The sequence below is a fragment of the Chiloscyllium punctatum genome, chromosome 37, assembly GCF_047496795.1.
Source record: "Chiloscyllium punctatum isolate Juve2018m chromosome 37, sChiPun1.3, whole genome shotgun sequence".
Classification (NCBI taxonomy): domain Eukaryota; kingdom Metazoa; phylum Chordata; class Chondrichthyes; order Orectolobiformes; family Hemiscylliidae; genus Chiloscyllium; species Chiloscyllium punctatum.
Window position 1 is genome coordinate 5,197,401 of NC_092775.1, and position 17,921 is coordinate 5,215,321.

The 17,921-nt window shown below is 44.0% G+C and overlaps 1 protein-coding gene across 1 annotated transcript in view; it reads right to left on the bottom strand.

The window, feature by feature from the left end:
• rims4 (regulating synaptic membrane exocytosis 4) overlaps positions 1-17,667 on the bottom strand; it is a 123,711-nt gene extending 106,044 nt beyond the window's left edge. The window contains exon 1 of the mRNA XM_072556151.1: positions 17,162-17,667. Coding sequence (XP_072412252.1) covers positions 17,162-17,189 — 28 coding nt within the window. The 5' untranslated portion in view covers positions 17,190-17,667. The remainder of the gene's footprint in view (positions 1-17,161) is intronic.
• Between the last annotated feature and the right edge of the window lie 254 nt (positions 17,668-17,921).

Consider the following 17,921-nt stretch of genomic DNA (forward strand, 5'->3'; position numbering starts at 1 on the left):
CCCCAGCTATGCCTGTCTCTTTGTTGGCTATGTACAACAGTTGATCTTCCGTAATTACACCGGCACCACTCCCCACATCTTCCTCCGCTACATTGATGACTGCATTGGCGCCACCTCGTGCTCCCGCAAGGAGGTTGAGCAATTCATCAACTTCACCAACACATTCCACCCTGACCTTAAATTTACCTGGACTATCTCTGACACCTCGCTCCCCTTCCTGGACCTCTCCATGTCCATTAGTGACGACCGACTTGACACTGACATTTTTTACAAACCCACTGACTCCCATAGCTACCTGGATTACACCTCTTCCCACCCTATCTCTTGCAAAAATGCCATCCCGTATTCCCAATTTCTCCGCCTCCACCGTATCTGCTCCCAGGAGGACCAGTTCCACCATAGGACACACCAGATGGCCTCCTTCTTTAGAGACCGCAATTTCCCTTCCCACGTGGTTAAAGATGCCCTCCAACGCATCTCGTCCATATCCTGCACCTCCGCCCTCAGACCCCACCCCTCCAACCGTAACAAGGACAGAACGCCCCTGGTGCTCACCTTCCACCCTACAAACCTTCACATCAACCAAATCATCCACCGACATTTCCTCCAAAAAGACCCCACCCCCAGGGATATATTTCCTTCCCCACCCCTTTCCGCCTTCCGCAAAGACCGTTCCCTCCGTGACTACCTGGTCAGGTGCACACCCCCCTACGACCCACCCTCCCATTCTGGCACTTTCCTCTGCCACCGCAGGAACTGTAAAACCTGTGCCCACACCTCCTCCCTCACCTCCATCCAAGGCCCTAAAGGAGCCTTCCACATCCATCAAAGTTTCACCTGAACATCCACCAATATCATTTATTGTATCCGTTGCTCCCGATGTGGTCTCCTCTACATTGGGGAGACTGGGCGCCTCCTAGCAGAGTGCTTTAGGGAACATCTCCGAGACACCCGCACCAATCAACCACACCGCCCTGTGGCCCAACATTTCAACTCCCCCTCCCACTCTGCCGAAGACATGGAGGTCCTGGGCCTCCTTCACCGCCGCTCCCTCACCACCAGACGCCTGGAGGAAGAACGCCTCATCTTCCGCCTTGGAACACTTCAACCCCAGGGCATCAATGTGGACCTCAACAGCTTCCTCATTTCCCCTTCCCCCACCTCATCCTAGTTTCAAACTTCCAGCTCAGTTACTGTCTCCTTGACTTGTCCGACCTGCCTATCTTCTTTTCCACCTATCCACTCCACCCTCTCCTCCTTGACCTATCACCTTCATCTCCTCCCCCACTCACCCACTGTACTCTATGCTACTCTCTCCCCACCCCCACCCTCCTCTAGCTTATCTCTCCATGCTTCAGGCTCACTGCCTTTATTCCTGATGAAGGGCTTTTGCCCGAAATGTCGATTTCACTGCTCGTTGGATGCTGCCTGAACTGCTGTGCTCTTCCAGCACCACTAATCCAGTACTTTTTATCCAGTTCTGAACCCCCTACTTTAGGAAGAAATTGAAGGCATGGTGGCTCAGTGGTTAGCACTGCTGCCTCACAATGCCAGGGACACGGATTCAATTCCAGCCTTGGGGGACTGTCCATGTGGAGTTTGCACATTCTCCTGTGTCTGGATGTTTTAGCTCCGGGTGCTCTGCTTTCCTCCCACAATCTAAAGATGTTCAGGTTAGGTTAATTGGCCATGCTAAATTGCCCATAGTGTTCAGGGATATGTAAGTTAGGTGCATTAGTTAGTAGAAATGTAAAGTAATAGGGTAGGGGAATGGATCTGGATGGGATACTCTTCAGAGGGTTGGTGATGACTTGTTGGACCAAATAGCCTGTTTCCACACTGTAGGGATTCTATGATTGTACAAATGTTTCCATGGAAGAGGAACTTCACTTACGCAGAAAGGCCAGTGAAGCTGGGATTGTTGTCTTTACAGGAGAGGAGAATTGATGGAGGTGTCCAGGATCCTGAGATCCTGGAGGTGTCCAGGATCCTGAGATCTGGGTAAAAAAGGAAAAGCTGTTCCCATTGATGGAAGGATGAAGAAACGGGCGCACTAATTTAAGAAAATTGGCAAAAGACATAACAGTGATATGAAGAGAAACCTTTTTCATGAGGTGTGTTGTTAGGATGTGGAGTGCACTGAGTGCATGAAGACATATTCAATTGTGGCCTTCAAACTGAAATTGGACCATTTTAAGGAATGAAAAATGTGCAGAACTAAAGGAGAAAAAGAGGTGTGGCGCTATAGAATTTGCTCCTCCAGAAAGTTAGTACTGACATGAGGGGTTGAAAGTCCTCCTTCTCTAGGACCATTCCATTATTTCATATTTCAGAGAATCAGGGCAGCAGATACATGGGAACACTAACCCCCTGTAAGATCCCCTTCAAGCCACTCACCTTCCTGACTTGGAAATATATCACTGTTTTTTCACTGTCACTGTGTCAAAATCCTGGAATTCCTTCCCTCAGGACATTGTGGGTCTACCCACAGCACAGAGACGACAGCAGATCAAGATGGCAGCTCACCCCCACCTTCTCAAGGGGCAATTAGGTATGGGCAGTAAATGCTGGACCAGCCAGTGGCGTCCACATCCCTAGAAAAAATTAATAAACATGGCTTTCTACTCAGAGGAGACATTAAACAATAAAGGTATTTATTTGTAAATATATTTGTATAACATCATATTTCTCTTTCAGTGAGGGAGCCCTGACATTATCTCAGTGACCTAGACAATATCCATTCCTCAACTCTTGCCGCTCAAAGCAAACGAACTGTTCATTTATTTCATTGCTGTCTTTCAGAACTTGTTCAGCAGATTAAATTGAAACATCTTGATATTCATACCAGGAAAGTATAAATTGTACAAAACACTTACTCTTGAGAGTTTTGAGGAATCTAACAGAGGTTTCTAAAATTATGAAAGGATTTTGAAAAGATATACAGTGACAGATTGCATTAATGGAAAGAGACAGTTGGAATAAAGATTTTCAGATGTTTGATTAGGAGGCTGAATATTTTACCACAAGTGACACATCAGACAGTGTTGCTTCCAGGATCAACTGCATTAATGTTCCCCTCGGCAGCCATTGACTCTACAATCTTCATCAGTTTCAGTCTTCCAAATCTCTCCTGCCTGCCTCATCGTTTGCACCAGGTTACTTCCACCCATCATGCCTGTACATGCTGATTTGCATTGGCTCTCAGCGCAGCAATGACTCCATTTTAATTTTGCTCATGAAATTCCTTCATTATCTCACATCTCCCTCTCTCTGTGATTTATTACAGCCCAGCAACGCTCTAAGTTATCTGCTCTAGTCCATGACAATTTTAATCTGTTGACCATTGGTGACTGTGTCTTCAAAGACCTGGAACCAAATCTTAACATTTACCTGCCTACACCTCACTCTCTCTCACTTTAAAAGAATCCTTGACACGCTCTCCTCCAACCAACTTTCAAACACCTCCTGATGTGACTTGCTGTCAAAATGTATTTGATAATCACTCCTGTGATACACGTTAAGAAATTTGACTCCATTAAAAGTGCTACATTAATTCAAGGTCCTGCTCTTACTGAGAAAATAGGGGCAACTCCAAAATACGAAGGATTATAACACTGTAAACTGGATTGTCAAACCCACACTGGCCAAAGGCTACAAGACACTACAAGAAGCATCAATTGAGAATGGAATTGTTAAGCAATACAAACATTCATCTGAGGACTATCAGACATATTTTGAGACAATGTAGAGAGAGCTTTATTCTGTATCGAATGTTGAGCTGTACCCTGTCTTGGGTGTGTTTCATGGGGACAGTGTAGAGGGACCTTTACTCTGCATCTAACCCTGTGCTGTACCTGTATTAGGAGTGTTTGAAGTTAATAGTGTACAGGGAGCTTTTCTCTGTATCTAACTCCATGCTGCATATACCTAGGAGTGTTTGATGGAGACAGTGTAGAGGTAGCTTTACTCTGTATCTAACTTTGTACTGGCCTTGTCCTAGGATTGTTTGAAGGGGACAGTGTAGAAGTCTGAATTTACACAACAGCAGAGGCCAAAACCTGAAAAGTCTTTCCCATGAAACTGGCACCCACAATTCTTTCAGGAAAGGGAACAGATTCCAAATTGCACAACTCATCAGGCAGTTACCCATAATCTAATCGATATTTTTATAGACAAGAGTTGGGCCAGATTAGAACTGGCAGAAATAAACGTAAACTTTGCAAAGTCCTTTGAAGGGGGTAGGGTACCCCTCTGGACACCTTTGGAAGAGGCAAAGAGTCCTTTAGCAGTGTAAGCTGTCCTTTTAGAACTGTCAAAAGTATGAATGTATGTGCGTAAGAAATGTTTGAACCCAATCTCAACGGAACAGTAAAAGGAATTGTCAAAAGAAACTGTCAAGCTGACAAGGTATTTAAAACTGTTGTCCTTTAACTATTTGCAAAAAAACTATTTGGATTGTTAAAGAAAGCTTCTCATAATTTCACTCAGTCTATTGACTTCAACATGAGGGCTATTATTACTAGATTAGTGCTCTATGACTGATACCACAGCCTTCCATTATCACAGTGGGACGACTGCTAGCTGGTAGTTTAATTGACAGATTCTTTTAAGACAGACTATGAATTCCAACTTACTTTTATAAAGAATTAAAGGCATTTAAATGTGATGCATGTGTTTTTATCACTGAAAGTGTTTTATTATGAAATAGTGAACAAATTAAGAGTGAATGAAGAATTTCATTTGATCCATGCATGAGGCCAAAGGATAGTGGGTGAAGGACATGGCTTGGCACGGGTTGGTTCTAAGATTTTAAAGGACCTTAAAGGACCAGTTGATGCAAGGAAGGGCATGGGCTGATACAGGGATGTGAAGAATGTTAGTTAGTATGGATGAAGCATGGGGAGTGTATGAGGTGATGGGAGGGGTAGGGGCTGGAGGACTGTTTTATGTTTGATTGATTTTTTAAAAATAAAAAATGCTTAGACACAGTTCCAGTGCACCCAGGTAGGGCTGTTCCCAGATCATGACCTCACCCAGCAATCTCTGCATTCACACAGGGTTCATTAGCCTCAATACTAGAGAACACAACCACCCCCACTGGTTCCTGGGTCAGGTTTGTGGAATCCATGCTGCTGACACAGGAACTAAATTTCAGGCCTCTCTGTAATTCATTACCACTAACCCTCTGTTAGATAAATGGAAAAATCAATCAAAAAGGCAATGAGTAAAGTGCATAAGTTAATATGAGGCCTATAACCTATAGATGTGTTAAAGTTAAAGCCAAGATAAGAGAGAAAGACAAGATTTCAATCATGCATTGTGGCACTTTAATGTTGATTGGAAATGGACTTAGACAGTATGTCTTATTCAAAGTTCTTGGTTATATAAACAGAGAGAGCTTACACACTCTCTACAGTTGCTTTGACTTCAGTTGAAATTATGAATGAAAACATTGAGAGAATTACATTGTTCTTGAATGACAGCAAGTAAAAGCACTCACAAAGATTCCTTTAGGTTTAATGTTTCAAAGGTTACACTCATGATTTTTACTACAGTTTGCCATCCAAACAATTACTACCTCCTTATATTTCAGGTAGAATCTCAATTAGGATTGTGTGTCTATCTGATATATTGTGTGGGTTGATGTAAAAATCTGAGCAGACTTCCATATCTAGGGAAGTGCAGTTAGTGTGCGTTTTTCTGTCAGTTTAACTGACTCAGAATCATCAGATGATACAGCACAAAAGGAGGCCATTCAGCCCAATAATGTCTGTGGCAGCTCTCTGGAAGTGCTGCTTGATTCAGTTTGTTCTTACACCATTAAAAACTGAAAGAATTCCAGATACTGGAAAACAGAAATTGCTGGAAAAGCACAGCAGGTCTGGCAGCATCTGTGGTGAGAAATCAGTTAACTTTTCAGGTCCAGTGTTCTGAGGAAAGCTCATTCAACCCTAAACATCAACTGATTTCTCTCCACAGATGCTGCCAGAACTGCTGAGCTTTTCCAGCAATTTTAGTTTGGTTCTTACCCCATGTACCTTCCGAACTTATCCAATTCCCTTTGGAAATTTATTACTGAATTTATTTTAGGAAACATATCCCAGACTCTAATAGTGTAGAAAGCAATTATTTAGGTCTACCTCCATTGAGGTGTTGCTGTGTCCCCTGGTTAAGACCAAAAGAGCATAAGAAATTGGTGTAGAAAGAGGCCATTGTGCCTCTGATCGAGCCCTGTCACTCGGTGAGATCATAACTAATCTACTAATCCAACATCATTTCCCTGTGCTATGCTCATATCCATTCAGATCTTTATATCAATCCCTAGCCCATCCATTGTCTCCATCACCCACTCTACACTTTGACTTTGCTAACATTTGCTGTCTCGATAAAGGAAGAAGTAAAGTACTCATTTAGGTTTGGCTATTAAAAGAAAACAGCTTAAAATTATACAGGATAAGGTCAAATACTCACAAGCCTGGCGCAGTACAATGACTTTACTTCTGTGATAGCTTCTGTCAGATCAGTGTACAAAGCACAGTCTGGGACTGACTCACACCACAGATCGACAAAGCAAAAGAGAGAGATGTAAGCGTTGTCAGAAACTACAAGAAGCCATCAATCCCAAAAGGTTCATCCTTTTGTTGTTTAGTCCCTGCACTGATTTACATTGCTTCCGGCCCTATAAACCCCCCACTGAGTTTCTAAACTTAGATATTCATCCTTAACTGCTTTAACTTCACAGAGGTCATCATGAAGGAGATTAGTATTTCTGAGTACCATCCAACAACATCATCCCACTCCCCACATAGTCACATTCACTGATATAGATCGCATCCATCACTATTAGATTACTTACAGTGTGGAAACAGGCCCTTCGGGCCAACAAGTCCACACCGACCCGCCGAAGCGCAACCCACTCATACCCCTACATTTACCCCTTTACCTAACACTACGGGCAATTTAGCATGGCCAATTCACCTGACCTGCACATCTTTGTGACTGTGGGAGGAAACCGGAGCACCCGGAGGAAACCCACGCAGACACGGGGAGAACGTGCAAACTCCACACAGTCAGTCGCCTGAGGCGGGAATTGAACCCGGGTCTCTGGTGCTGTGAGGCAGTAGTGCTAACCACTGTGCCACCGTGCCGCCCATATAACACACTCTGATATACTCCATACCCCTCATTACCCCTCTGATGGACCTCACACATCTCACTACAACAATTTCTGGCATACCCCACATGGGAACACTCAGATACCACACACATATCACTCATTGATAAATGCTAGAGAACACAGCGGTCAGACAGCATCCATGGAGAGCAAGGTAACATTTCGAGTCTAGATGACTCTTCATCAGAGCTGGTGTGAAGTGTGGAGGGGACAGTATTTGAGCCATATTTTCCAATCACTTCTGCTGAACTATCAATATCTTTTCTTCACTGGACCCTACACCCGCTACCCACACTCCATTCTCCAAAACTATAGCACTCTGACACACCCCATACTCATCACTGTCATACTCAGAAACATAAAAATATAACAACTTAAAAAGTAGAGCAGGAGTCGGCCATTCAGCCCCTCAAGCCTGTCCCACCATTCTATAAGATCATTAGCTGATCTGCCCCAGGCCTCAACTCTTCTTTCATGCCTACTCCTCATAGTCCTCAACTCCAAGTTATTTCAAAAATCTACCTCCCTCCTCTTTCAAATTCTTTCAGTGATCCAGTCTCCACGGTCTCGGGGGTAGATAATTCCAGGCATGAACCGTGCCCTAAGAGAAGAACTCTCTTTGCATCTCAGGTTTAAACAGGTGTCCTGGTGTTCTGTAACTTTGACCCGCATTTCAAGGTTCCTCAACTAGCAGAAACATCTTTTCAACATCTACATTGTCAAGCCCCCTCAGAATCTTGTATGTTCTACTAAGATCACCCCTTTTTTAAGCTCTATTGAAGAAAAGCCTAAGCTGTTCTTAATAAGTCAGCCCCTTCTTTGGAATCAGCTGTGAGGAGTGACCTTATAGAGGTTTATAAAACCATGAGGGGCATGGAACAGGATAAATAAACAAGGTGGTTTCCCTGGGGTGGGGGAGTCCAGAACTAGAGGGCATGGGTTTAGGGTGAGAGGGGAAAAATCTAAAAGGGACCTTAGGAGCAACCTTTTCACACAGAGGGTGGTACGTGTATAGAATGAGTTGCCAGAGCAAGTGGTGGAGGCTGATACAATTACAGCATTTAAAAGGCATCTGGATGGGTATATGAATAGGAAGGGTTTAGAGGGATATGGTCGAGTGCTGGCAAACGGGACTAGATTAGATTAGGATATCTGGTTGGCATACATGTTGGACTGAAGGGTCTGTTTCCATGCAGTGCATCTCTATGACTCTAGTAAAGCTCATGAATTGCCTCCAATGCCGGTATATCATGTCTTAAATTGAGGGACCAAAACTGTTCACAGTATTCCAGATGCAACGTCATCAACATGACTGCCTTATGTTTAAATTCTAACACGCTTGCAATGAAAGCCAAAGTTCCATTTACTGTCCTAATTGCTTGCTGCACCTGCATGCTAACCTTTGGTGCTTCATGCAAGAACACTCAGATCCCTCTGCACTGGAACGTTTGGGAGTCTCTCCATTTAAATAACAATCTGCCTTGATCCTTTCCACCAAAGTGCATGACTTCACGTTTTCCTACATTAAACTTCATCTGCCAAGTTCTTGCCCACTCACTGTATCCCCTTACAAATTCTTTATGTCCTCATCACAACATGCCATTTCCCCTATTTTTTTAATCATCAGATTTGGATACACTTCACAGTGTTCCCCTCTCCAAGTCATTAGCACAGATGGTAAAAAACTTTAGGTCCTAGCGCTCCTCATTGTGACAGTCCACTCGTTAGATCTTTCCAACATGAAAATGATCCAGTAGCTCAGATTCTGTCTCCATTCTGTGTTAAGCATTATCCAAATATATTGAGAGTCCCCATCTGTGCAAAAGACTTGTGGTACTATATCAAACACTTTCTGGAAATTCATTACATCCACCAGTTCCCCTTTACCAACTGTGTTTGTTATATTCTCAAAGAACTCCAAACAATGTCTAACGTGATTAACCTTTCACAAAACTGTGTTGACTCGGTTTGGTTGCATGAAGCCTTTCTAAATGCCCTGCTATTTCTTCCTTAATAATAGACTCTAGCATTTTCCCAACATCAGATGTTAGGCTAACTGGTCTATACTTTCCAGCTTTCTCTCTCCTCCCCTTCTTGAAAACTGGTGTTACATCTGTGATTTTCCATTCTGCCGGAACTCTCTCAGAATCCAGTGAATGATGCAATTTCTTTGACCAATGTCACCACTATCTCTGTAGCCACTTCTTTTGAAATCCCAGGATACAGGCCATCATGTCCTGGTCACTTGTCTGCCTTCAGTCCCATTAGTTTGCCATAGACTGTATCCTTTATGATTGAGACTGTCACAGGATCGTTTCTCCCATTAGTACGTTGCTTATTTATTACCTTCAGGATGTTCATACTATTCCACGTTGAAACCAGTGCAAAATATTGATATGAAGTATCTGCCATTTCCCTTTTCCCTGTTATCAATTCCCCAATTACAAAATCCTAGGATACCACATTCTGTATACCAACATGTTTTCTTTTTAAATACATGCACAAGCTATTGTTGTTTGTTTTTAAATTTATTACCAATTTACTTCTGTACATCTAGACTTTTTTTAGTCATCTGCTAATGATGCCCAAGATAATCCCAAACCTCTGGCTTTACCATTTTCTTTTGAAGTTTTGAATACCTTGGCTTGTGATTGTATATTCTCCATGACCACCTTCATTAACCACGGGTAAATCATCTCACATCTCTTGGGGAATCACTCTGATGTACCCTACACCCCTCAGGGGGTCAACCTGATATACCTACCCCACAACCTTCATTGTAGCACTGATACAACTCAAACCCCTCACTGTTACACTCTGATTCCAACCTCCCAATTCTAGCCTCAGACAACTGTCTGTGTGGATTTGTACATTCTCCCAGTGTCTGCGTGGGTTTCCTCTGGGTGTTCTGGTTTCCTCCCACAGTCCGAAGATGTGTAGGTTAGGGTCGATTGGCCTATGTTGTCCATAGTGTCCAGGGATGTGTAAGTTAAGTGAATTGGCTTTGGGAAATGCAGGTTTACAGGGATAGGTTAAAGGGTGGGATGTTCTTGAAGAGTCCGCGTATACTTGTTGTGCCTAATGGCCTGTTTCCACACTGAAGAGATTCTATGACACCCCTTACACTGATACATAACACACCCCTTTTACTAACACTCTCACTAATTCTCTGATATACCCAATACCTCTTACTGAAACTCCGATATACCCTACCCTCCAAACTGTAACATGCTTATATATCCCACACCTCCCATTGTAACACACATGCCTTTCACTGTAAACCCATGATACACCACACACTGCAACACTCGGATACTTTAATATTTACTCATTTACAGGATGAAGGTGTCACTGGTTAGGCCAGCATTTATTGCCCAGCCCTAATTACCCTGAGGGCAATTAAGAGTTAACCACATTGCTGTGGGTATGGGATCACATGTAGGCCGGACCAGGTAAGGATGGCAGTTTCCTTCCCTAAAGGATATTAGTGAACCAACAATGGATTCATGGTCATCATTGAACTCTTAATTCCAGTCTTTTTTTAATTGAATTCAAATTTCATCATCTGCCATGGCAGTGTTCAGACCCAAGCCCCCAGCACATTACCTGGGTCTCTGAGACCAGTGATAACACCACTAGGCCATTGCCTCCAGGATTTTGACCTAGCAACATGGCGATATTGTTCCAAGACACGATGCTGTGTCATTTGGAGAGAAACTTGCTTGAGATATATCTGCTATCCCCTGTCTTTCTGGATGGTAGATGTGCCAACTTTAGAAGGAGCTATCCAAGCAACTTGGCAAGTGTTTGCATTGTGTCTTGTTGATGGTACTCACTGCTTCCACCATGTGTGTTTTTTTTATTTATTCTATCATGGGATGTGGGCAAAGCGGACATGTTCTGGCTCATCTCTAACTGCCTTTGAACAGAGTGGCCTGTTAGGGCCATTTCAGAGGGCAGTTAAGATTCACATCGCTGTGGGTCTGGAGTCACATGTAGGCCAGACAAGGGAGGGATGGTAGATTTCCTTCCTATAAGGGAACCAATAATAGTGAACCAGATGGATTTTTAACTATTTAATTACTATCCCTGAAAACTAGCTTTTAGTTCAAGAACTCCACCATTGGCTCAATGGGATTGGAACAGACTCTCACAGGGCATTAGCCTAGGAGTTTGGATTACTAATTCAGTCATAATGAGCCAATAATACCATCTATCCCTACAAAGAAATAATTGTTGAAGGTAGAAATGTGGTACCAATGAAGGAGGCTGCTTTGTCGTGGATGGTATTGAGCATCTTGAGTGTTGTTGGAGCTGCCCCCATCCAGGCAAGTGAGATGTATTCCATCATACTCCTGACTCGTGCCTTGTAGATGGTGGATAATCAGTGGCGAACATCCCCATTTCTGACCTTATAATGGAGGGAAGGTCATTGATGAAGGAGCTGAAGATGGTTGAGCCGGGACACTCCCCTGAGGAAATTCTGCAGAGATCTCCTGGAGCTGAAATGACTGACCCCCCCCCAACACCATGGTCCACGTGTAAAGTGTGACAGAAAGTTTGGCCCATGATTCCCATTGGTGTCAGTTTTGTTAAATGTCAAAGAGTGACACCAGTAACTGAACAAGTTCATGCTCTGTATTAATTTTGAGGCAAAATAGACAGTTCACAGTGCTGTCCTCATTTTAGTACTGGTTTTTACTTAAGTAGGTCCCTCATTAATTTTCCACTTCAGCACAATACATATATCTGTGACTTACACCTCAGAGGGTTTGAGTTATAGGGAGAGGCTGGGACTTTTCTCACTGGAGCATAGGAGGTTGAGAGGTGACCTCACAGACGCCTATGAAATCATGAGGCAAATAGATAAGGTGAGTGGCAGTTGTCTTTTCTCCATGTGTGGGATTTCATGAATAGGGGGCACATTTTTAAAGTGAAAGGAGAAATATTTTTAAAATGACACAAGAGGAATTTATTCTAAACAGGAGTGGTTTGTGTCTGGAATGAACATCCAGAACATTGGATGGCACGGTGGCACAGTGGTTAGCACTGTTCAATTCCCGCCTCAGGCAACTGTCTGTGTGGAGTTTGCACATTCTCCCCGTGTCTGCATGGGTTTCCTCTGGGTGCAGGTTAGGTGAATTGGCCATGCTAAATTGCCCATAGTGTTATGTGAAGGGGTAATTGTATGGGCATGGGTGGGTTGCTCTTCAGAGGGGCCCAGAGGGCCTGTTTCCACAGTGTAAGTAATCTAAATCCAGAGAAAGTGGTGGATAAGTACATGCATAAGAAATATTTGGACAGATATGACCAAACGCAGGCAGGTGGGGCTAGTTTAGTTTGGGAACATGGTCATCATGGACTGGTTAGACCAAAGGGTCTGTTTCTGTGTTGTATGACTCTACATACAGAGATAATACACCATGTTTTTATGTTGTAATAGGAATTCTATTCTTTGTTTAACATGTCTGCATTCATGCTTGCAGCTGCTTGCCTACTGTTTAGTTTCCTTATGGAAGTGACCACACCATGTTTAACTAATCAATCATAGTGAGCAGCTCACAGTCCACATCATTAAACACCAAACAAATAGACAAATAAACAGTAACAGTGGGGATTGGGAACATTGTGACCTGATCAGCTTCCTCGAGGGAGTTTCAGCTCTTCAACATTAAAAATAAAGGTAAAGTCATCATAGTGTTACCAGACCATGGAGCTGCACTCTCACCAGACAGGGACAACTAGTGATGGTTTAACCTGAGGGTCACCGTGCCTCAGGCAAAGGGAAGAGATTGAGATGGAGAGTCCTTCATGGTCACCTCAGCTGGTGTGGGAATTGAACCCACACTGTCGTTCTCACTCTGCATCACAAACCAGCCGTCCTGCCAACTGAGCAGGCCAACCACAACGTCAGATGTGACCATGTTATAAATGATGAGACCATGTTTCTGATTCAGAAACATAAATATAAATGGCAGCCCCTGAAGTGCTGCTATTCCCCTGGGTTCCTCATTCCCCACCCATTCAGGGCAGGACTTTTTTTTCTGGACAAGTAGCTAGCAGCAAAAACATGGCACAGTCCACCCAGTAAACTTCCGTGATTCCGGAGATGCTTCAAGTCCTTCTTCTATTAGGATGTCTGCAGTGCCTTCCCTTAAACCATCGCTTCCTCTATAACACTGGAGCTGGAAACTGGTGGTCATAGATTTGAAATAACAATCAAAAGAATGAGGGGGAATTGAGGAGACATTCCTTTGTGCACAGAGTGATTACAGGCTGCAACACATTACTTGGAGGTTGATTCCAGATGAAGAGTCCATGTACTTACTCAGGACTCATTTGCTGGGAAGACCTGAGGTATGATAGTAAACAGACCGCACGATCAAGTCGACACAAGTTGATGGACCAAATGGCCTCCTTTTGTCTGATTCTGTGATTCCATAAGTATAAGTGCTCATTGCAGTAATGAAGGACATGACTCACCCATGGAGAGTTTTATTGAATTATGTACAGACCTATAATCTAATACAGATCCCCTTGAAGTAAGGTAGTGTGAGTGCTGTCAAATAATATTTTTCTAAATGGAGCAGTTTTTTTTAGAAACAGATTTTTTGAGATATATCATTGATTCAATGATGAGTCCTTCCACAGACTCCTGTTGCATTGGGAAATTGGTACTTACCTGCTTAGCAGAAATAAGTAACTTCCACCTACATTGCCAATACTTATCGAGCACCACTTTTCAGCTGAGGCATCAAACTGGGAGTGCTATCTGTTCTCTCAGGTTACTGTCAAACATCCTGCAGCTGCAAGAGCAAGTGAAGACCAAGAGGGTTCTGTCTTGAGGTCCTAGCAACTGTTTCCCTCTGAACTAAGATTGATTGAGATGGATTTTGTAGTCATTATGGCACATTGCTGTCTGCGGGAACTTGCTGTGCACACATCAGCTGCAGTGTTATGAATCCACTTCAGAAATACTTCTCTGGTTGTAAAGTACTCAGAGACGATCATGTAAATGCAATTCTTTCATCTTGTATTAAGCCAGTTTCACAGATCTCCAGATGTGCAATGGAGATCGTTCAGTCCTAGGTGTCTATGCCAGCTCCTTGCTAGTGCATCCATCCCCAGTGCTCCCATCTTTTCAATGGCCCTGAATCTTCCCTTGCTTTATTTGTATGTTCCGTTATAATCTCAGCATCAAGGACTCCCTGTGGCTAGACATCCCATCCTCCAAAAACCCTGCTCAAGATGCCTCCCCTTTCCTGTCTTTACATACTGTCAATTGATAATCACCTGTCACCAACCCTCCATCTAGAGGAAATAATTAATGCCTACTCCCTCTCAAAGCTGCTCACATTATAAAGTAAAACCTAATTCCAGTAAGGAGAGAGGTTTTAGGTTACTGCTTCTTTTGTAAATGCTGCTCTCCTGATATTGCCCTATAAAATTTGTGGAACTTTGTTAAAATTTCCAGTAACAGCAGAAATTTCCCACTTGGGCATGGTCTGCAACAAATGAAAGGTTCAGTAGGAAGTTTCCATGTGTCACATTTTGCTGCCACCCTCCCAGTGACCAGCACCTAGTGCCCCAATCAGAATGAGGATCTGGAAAGAGGCAGAAAGTCACATTGCTCCTCTGCCCATTCCACAAAACTTAGGTGTTATATGTTCACCAACAAGTTACATTTATATGGCGCTTCAGTATAAAGCTGCAAGATACTTCATAATAATGAGCACTGAACAAAATGCTTGACACTGAGTCACATAAGAGGAGATTGGATAGGTGACTTAACGCTTGGTCAAAGAGACACTTTATACATATGAAGCAAAACTGGATCAACTGGGCTTGTCCTCGCTGGAACTGAGAAGAACGAGGAAGGATCTAACAGAAACATATAAAATCCCATTGGGACTGGAGAGGCTAGATGCGCGAAGAATGTTCCTGATGTTGGGGAAGTCCATAACTAGGGGTCACAGTCTAAGAATAAGGGGTAAGCCAGTCAGGACTGAGATGAGGAAGAATTTCTTCACTCAGAGAGTTGTGAACCTGTGGAATTCTCTCCCACAGGAAGCTGTTCATTAGATACATTCAAGAGGGAGCTGGAATGGCCCTTGCAGCTAAAGGGATCCAAGAGAATGAGGAGAAAGCAGGAATGGGATACAAAGATTGCATGATCAGCCATGATTGTATTGAATGGTGGTACAAGCTGGAAAGGCCGAATGGCCTCCTCCTATTTTCTATGTTTCACTAAGGAGCTTTTGAAAAGAGGAGAGTTGGTTGGTACAGAAAGGGCATTAAAATCCAGAAGGCTCAGAGACCAGGAGTAAAACCACAGCATGATTTGTAAATTAGGATGTGAATGTTAAAGACTAGGCATTGATGGACTGGTATCCACTGGGTCAACCATGATGCAGTGAGCATGTGAGTGTGTTGAGTGGTCTCTAGTTCACACGAGTGAAGATCTGGATGATGAGAATTAACTGTAAAGCAATTGTTCAATGAAATGATGTGATCTCTGACTAACCATAGTCACATCCAATGAGTTACTTTGTGTAGAATCAACCAATGAAAACAAGAGGACATTGAGACGGTCGATGTTGTCCTCTTCAACCCATTCAGGGTGGTTATGACACACCATTGGAGCAATAGGACTTGAACCCTGGCCTCCTGGTCCAAATGTGGGGACAGTACCACAGCACCATAGAGACTGTTCAGTGAAAAGGTGGAGTGACACCAAACAATAACAGACACTTGCAGGGAGGTGACAGGACAAAGTGAACAGGGCTGTCCGCAGGGGGAAAGCTGAAATGCTTTCTCTTAGTGATTATTAATCTATAAATCATAGAATAAGGCAACTCCCACCGAAAACAATGGATGCTGATCGTCTGACCTATTGACAGAAACATTCAAGGAAACTCAGCAAGTGTAACAGCATCTGTGTCCAGAAACCAGAGCTGGCTGGTCCCTCCTGTCTGCTCCTGTTCCGCTGTGAGACAGGAGCTGGGTCATTCCGCTGGTCTGGGAGAACCAGGTGGTGTGGGAGCACTAGGGTGAGCGACAGTAGCACTACAAAGAGAGATGCCCCAATGCACACAGCTCAGTCTTACAGTGCTGACAAATACAATCGCAAAGTTCACTTCAAACCTTACATCGAATTAACCTTCATCGACAACCAGTGATTTTGGATTTCTAAAGTACAACCCCAAATCCAGAACCACTCCAAACTTCACATCTGACCGTGCCCAGTACTCAGACAGTATCAGCTGGCCAGATCTGCAGGGCCTTTTTAACCTTCTTCACACACCTTTCTCTCGGACTGTTGTCACCTTCTGTTTCTCTCACATATCGTTGCTCGTGTTTTCTTGGACCTCTCCCTGTTTCACTGAGACTCGCTGCCTGACCATTTCTACTGCTTTCGTTCTAGCGGTTCTTTGTCTCTTTCTCACCCTCTTCATCTTCCAATTAAAATCTAGATCGTCTGCTCCACATTCTTTCTGCCTATTGTGTGGGATTTTCAGGACAGGTAAGAGAGAGAGAGAGAGAAAGCTACTCGGGCAAAAACATATTATCAGACAATTACATACCTTCAGAATAAATCAACGCACTTTCTCAGATGAACTCAGATAGGATTGTGGATTTACCAATATATTTAGTTGCAAGTTTCATTCCTCCCTATCATTTCCAGTGACTCTACCACTCTTTCTCCTTATTATTTTCATGGTCCCTCTCACTGTCTCATTCTGCCTTTACCTTCAACATTCAAGAATAGACTTACTCTATCTTTCTGTTTATCGTTAGCACAGACTCCGTCTCTCTCTGTCTCTCTCCCTCTCTGTCTGTCTCTCTTTCCCTTTCTCATTCTGTCCATCCGGCATCTCCCACCCCCTGGGACCACCAGCAGCTCTCCCCTCTCCTTGGGCAAGTTCAGTCCGAGCCCTAAGCCAGCCCTCCCCTGCGCCAAGGGACGGTCAGGGAGCCTTCACTTACCGGTGTCTTCCTCATCGAAGGAGTTCATACACGGGAAGTAGATGGCCAGGGCTTCGAAGGAAGCGGACAGGCTGATCCTGCTCTGTGATCTCTCGATGGGGAAGGCGCTTGGGGCCAGCTCGGAGCTCGGCGCTGCCTTGGCCGCTCTCGGAGGCACATTTTTCACTCGCAGTATTGCACGCGGCGTCTTGGCAGCTTTGGAGGGTCCCGGCGCTATCAGGAAACCTCAGCCCTTCACTCCGAGTTGGCGTTCACAAAGAGCTGACTCTCTCCCTCTCTCTCTCTCTGTCTCCTTTCTCCTCTTGGTGTTCCCCTTCTGTCTCTCCCTTGCAACACAATACCTTTCTCAGCAAGCTGTGTTCACTGTCTCCCACTGTCAGTACTCCTCACACTCAATAATGACATCTCTTGAGCTGGTTGGAATCTCTCTCACACACAGACACAGACACGGTCCTGGTCCAGCAGCTACCTCTCACACTCTAATTCACTGAGAGCTCAAGGATTGTTTGAGGGTGGGAGTGGGAGTGAGGTACAAAGCGAGAGGTGGGATTGAACTCACATCTGACGTCTTAATCCACCAATCTGTGCCTGGGCTAGGAACTGGGGCGTGGAGCGACTCGCCTGGAGGACAGACTGTGGAGAATACATTAAATCTCAAAAAAAGACAGCGGCTTTGCATTTTACTGCCATTTTATGCCTTTCCCCTGGATTATCTGTCTCTGTGTGTCTGTGCTTGTGAGTATTTGTACCTGTGTCTGTC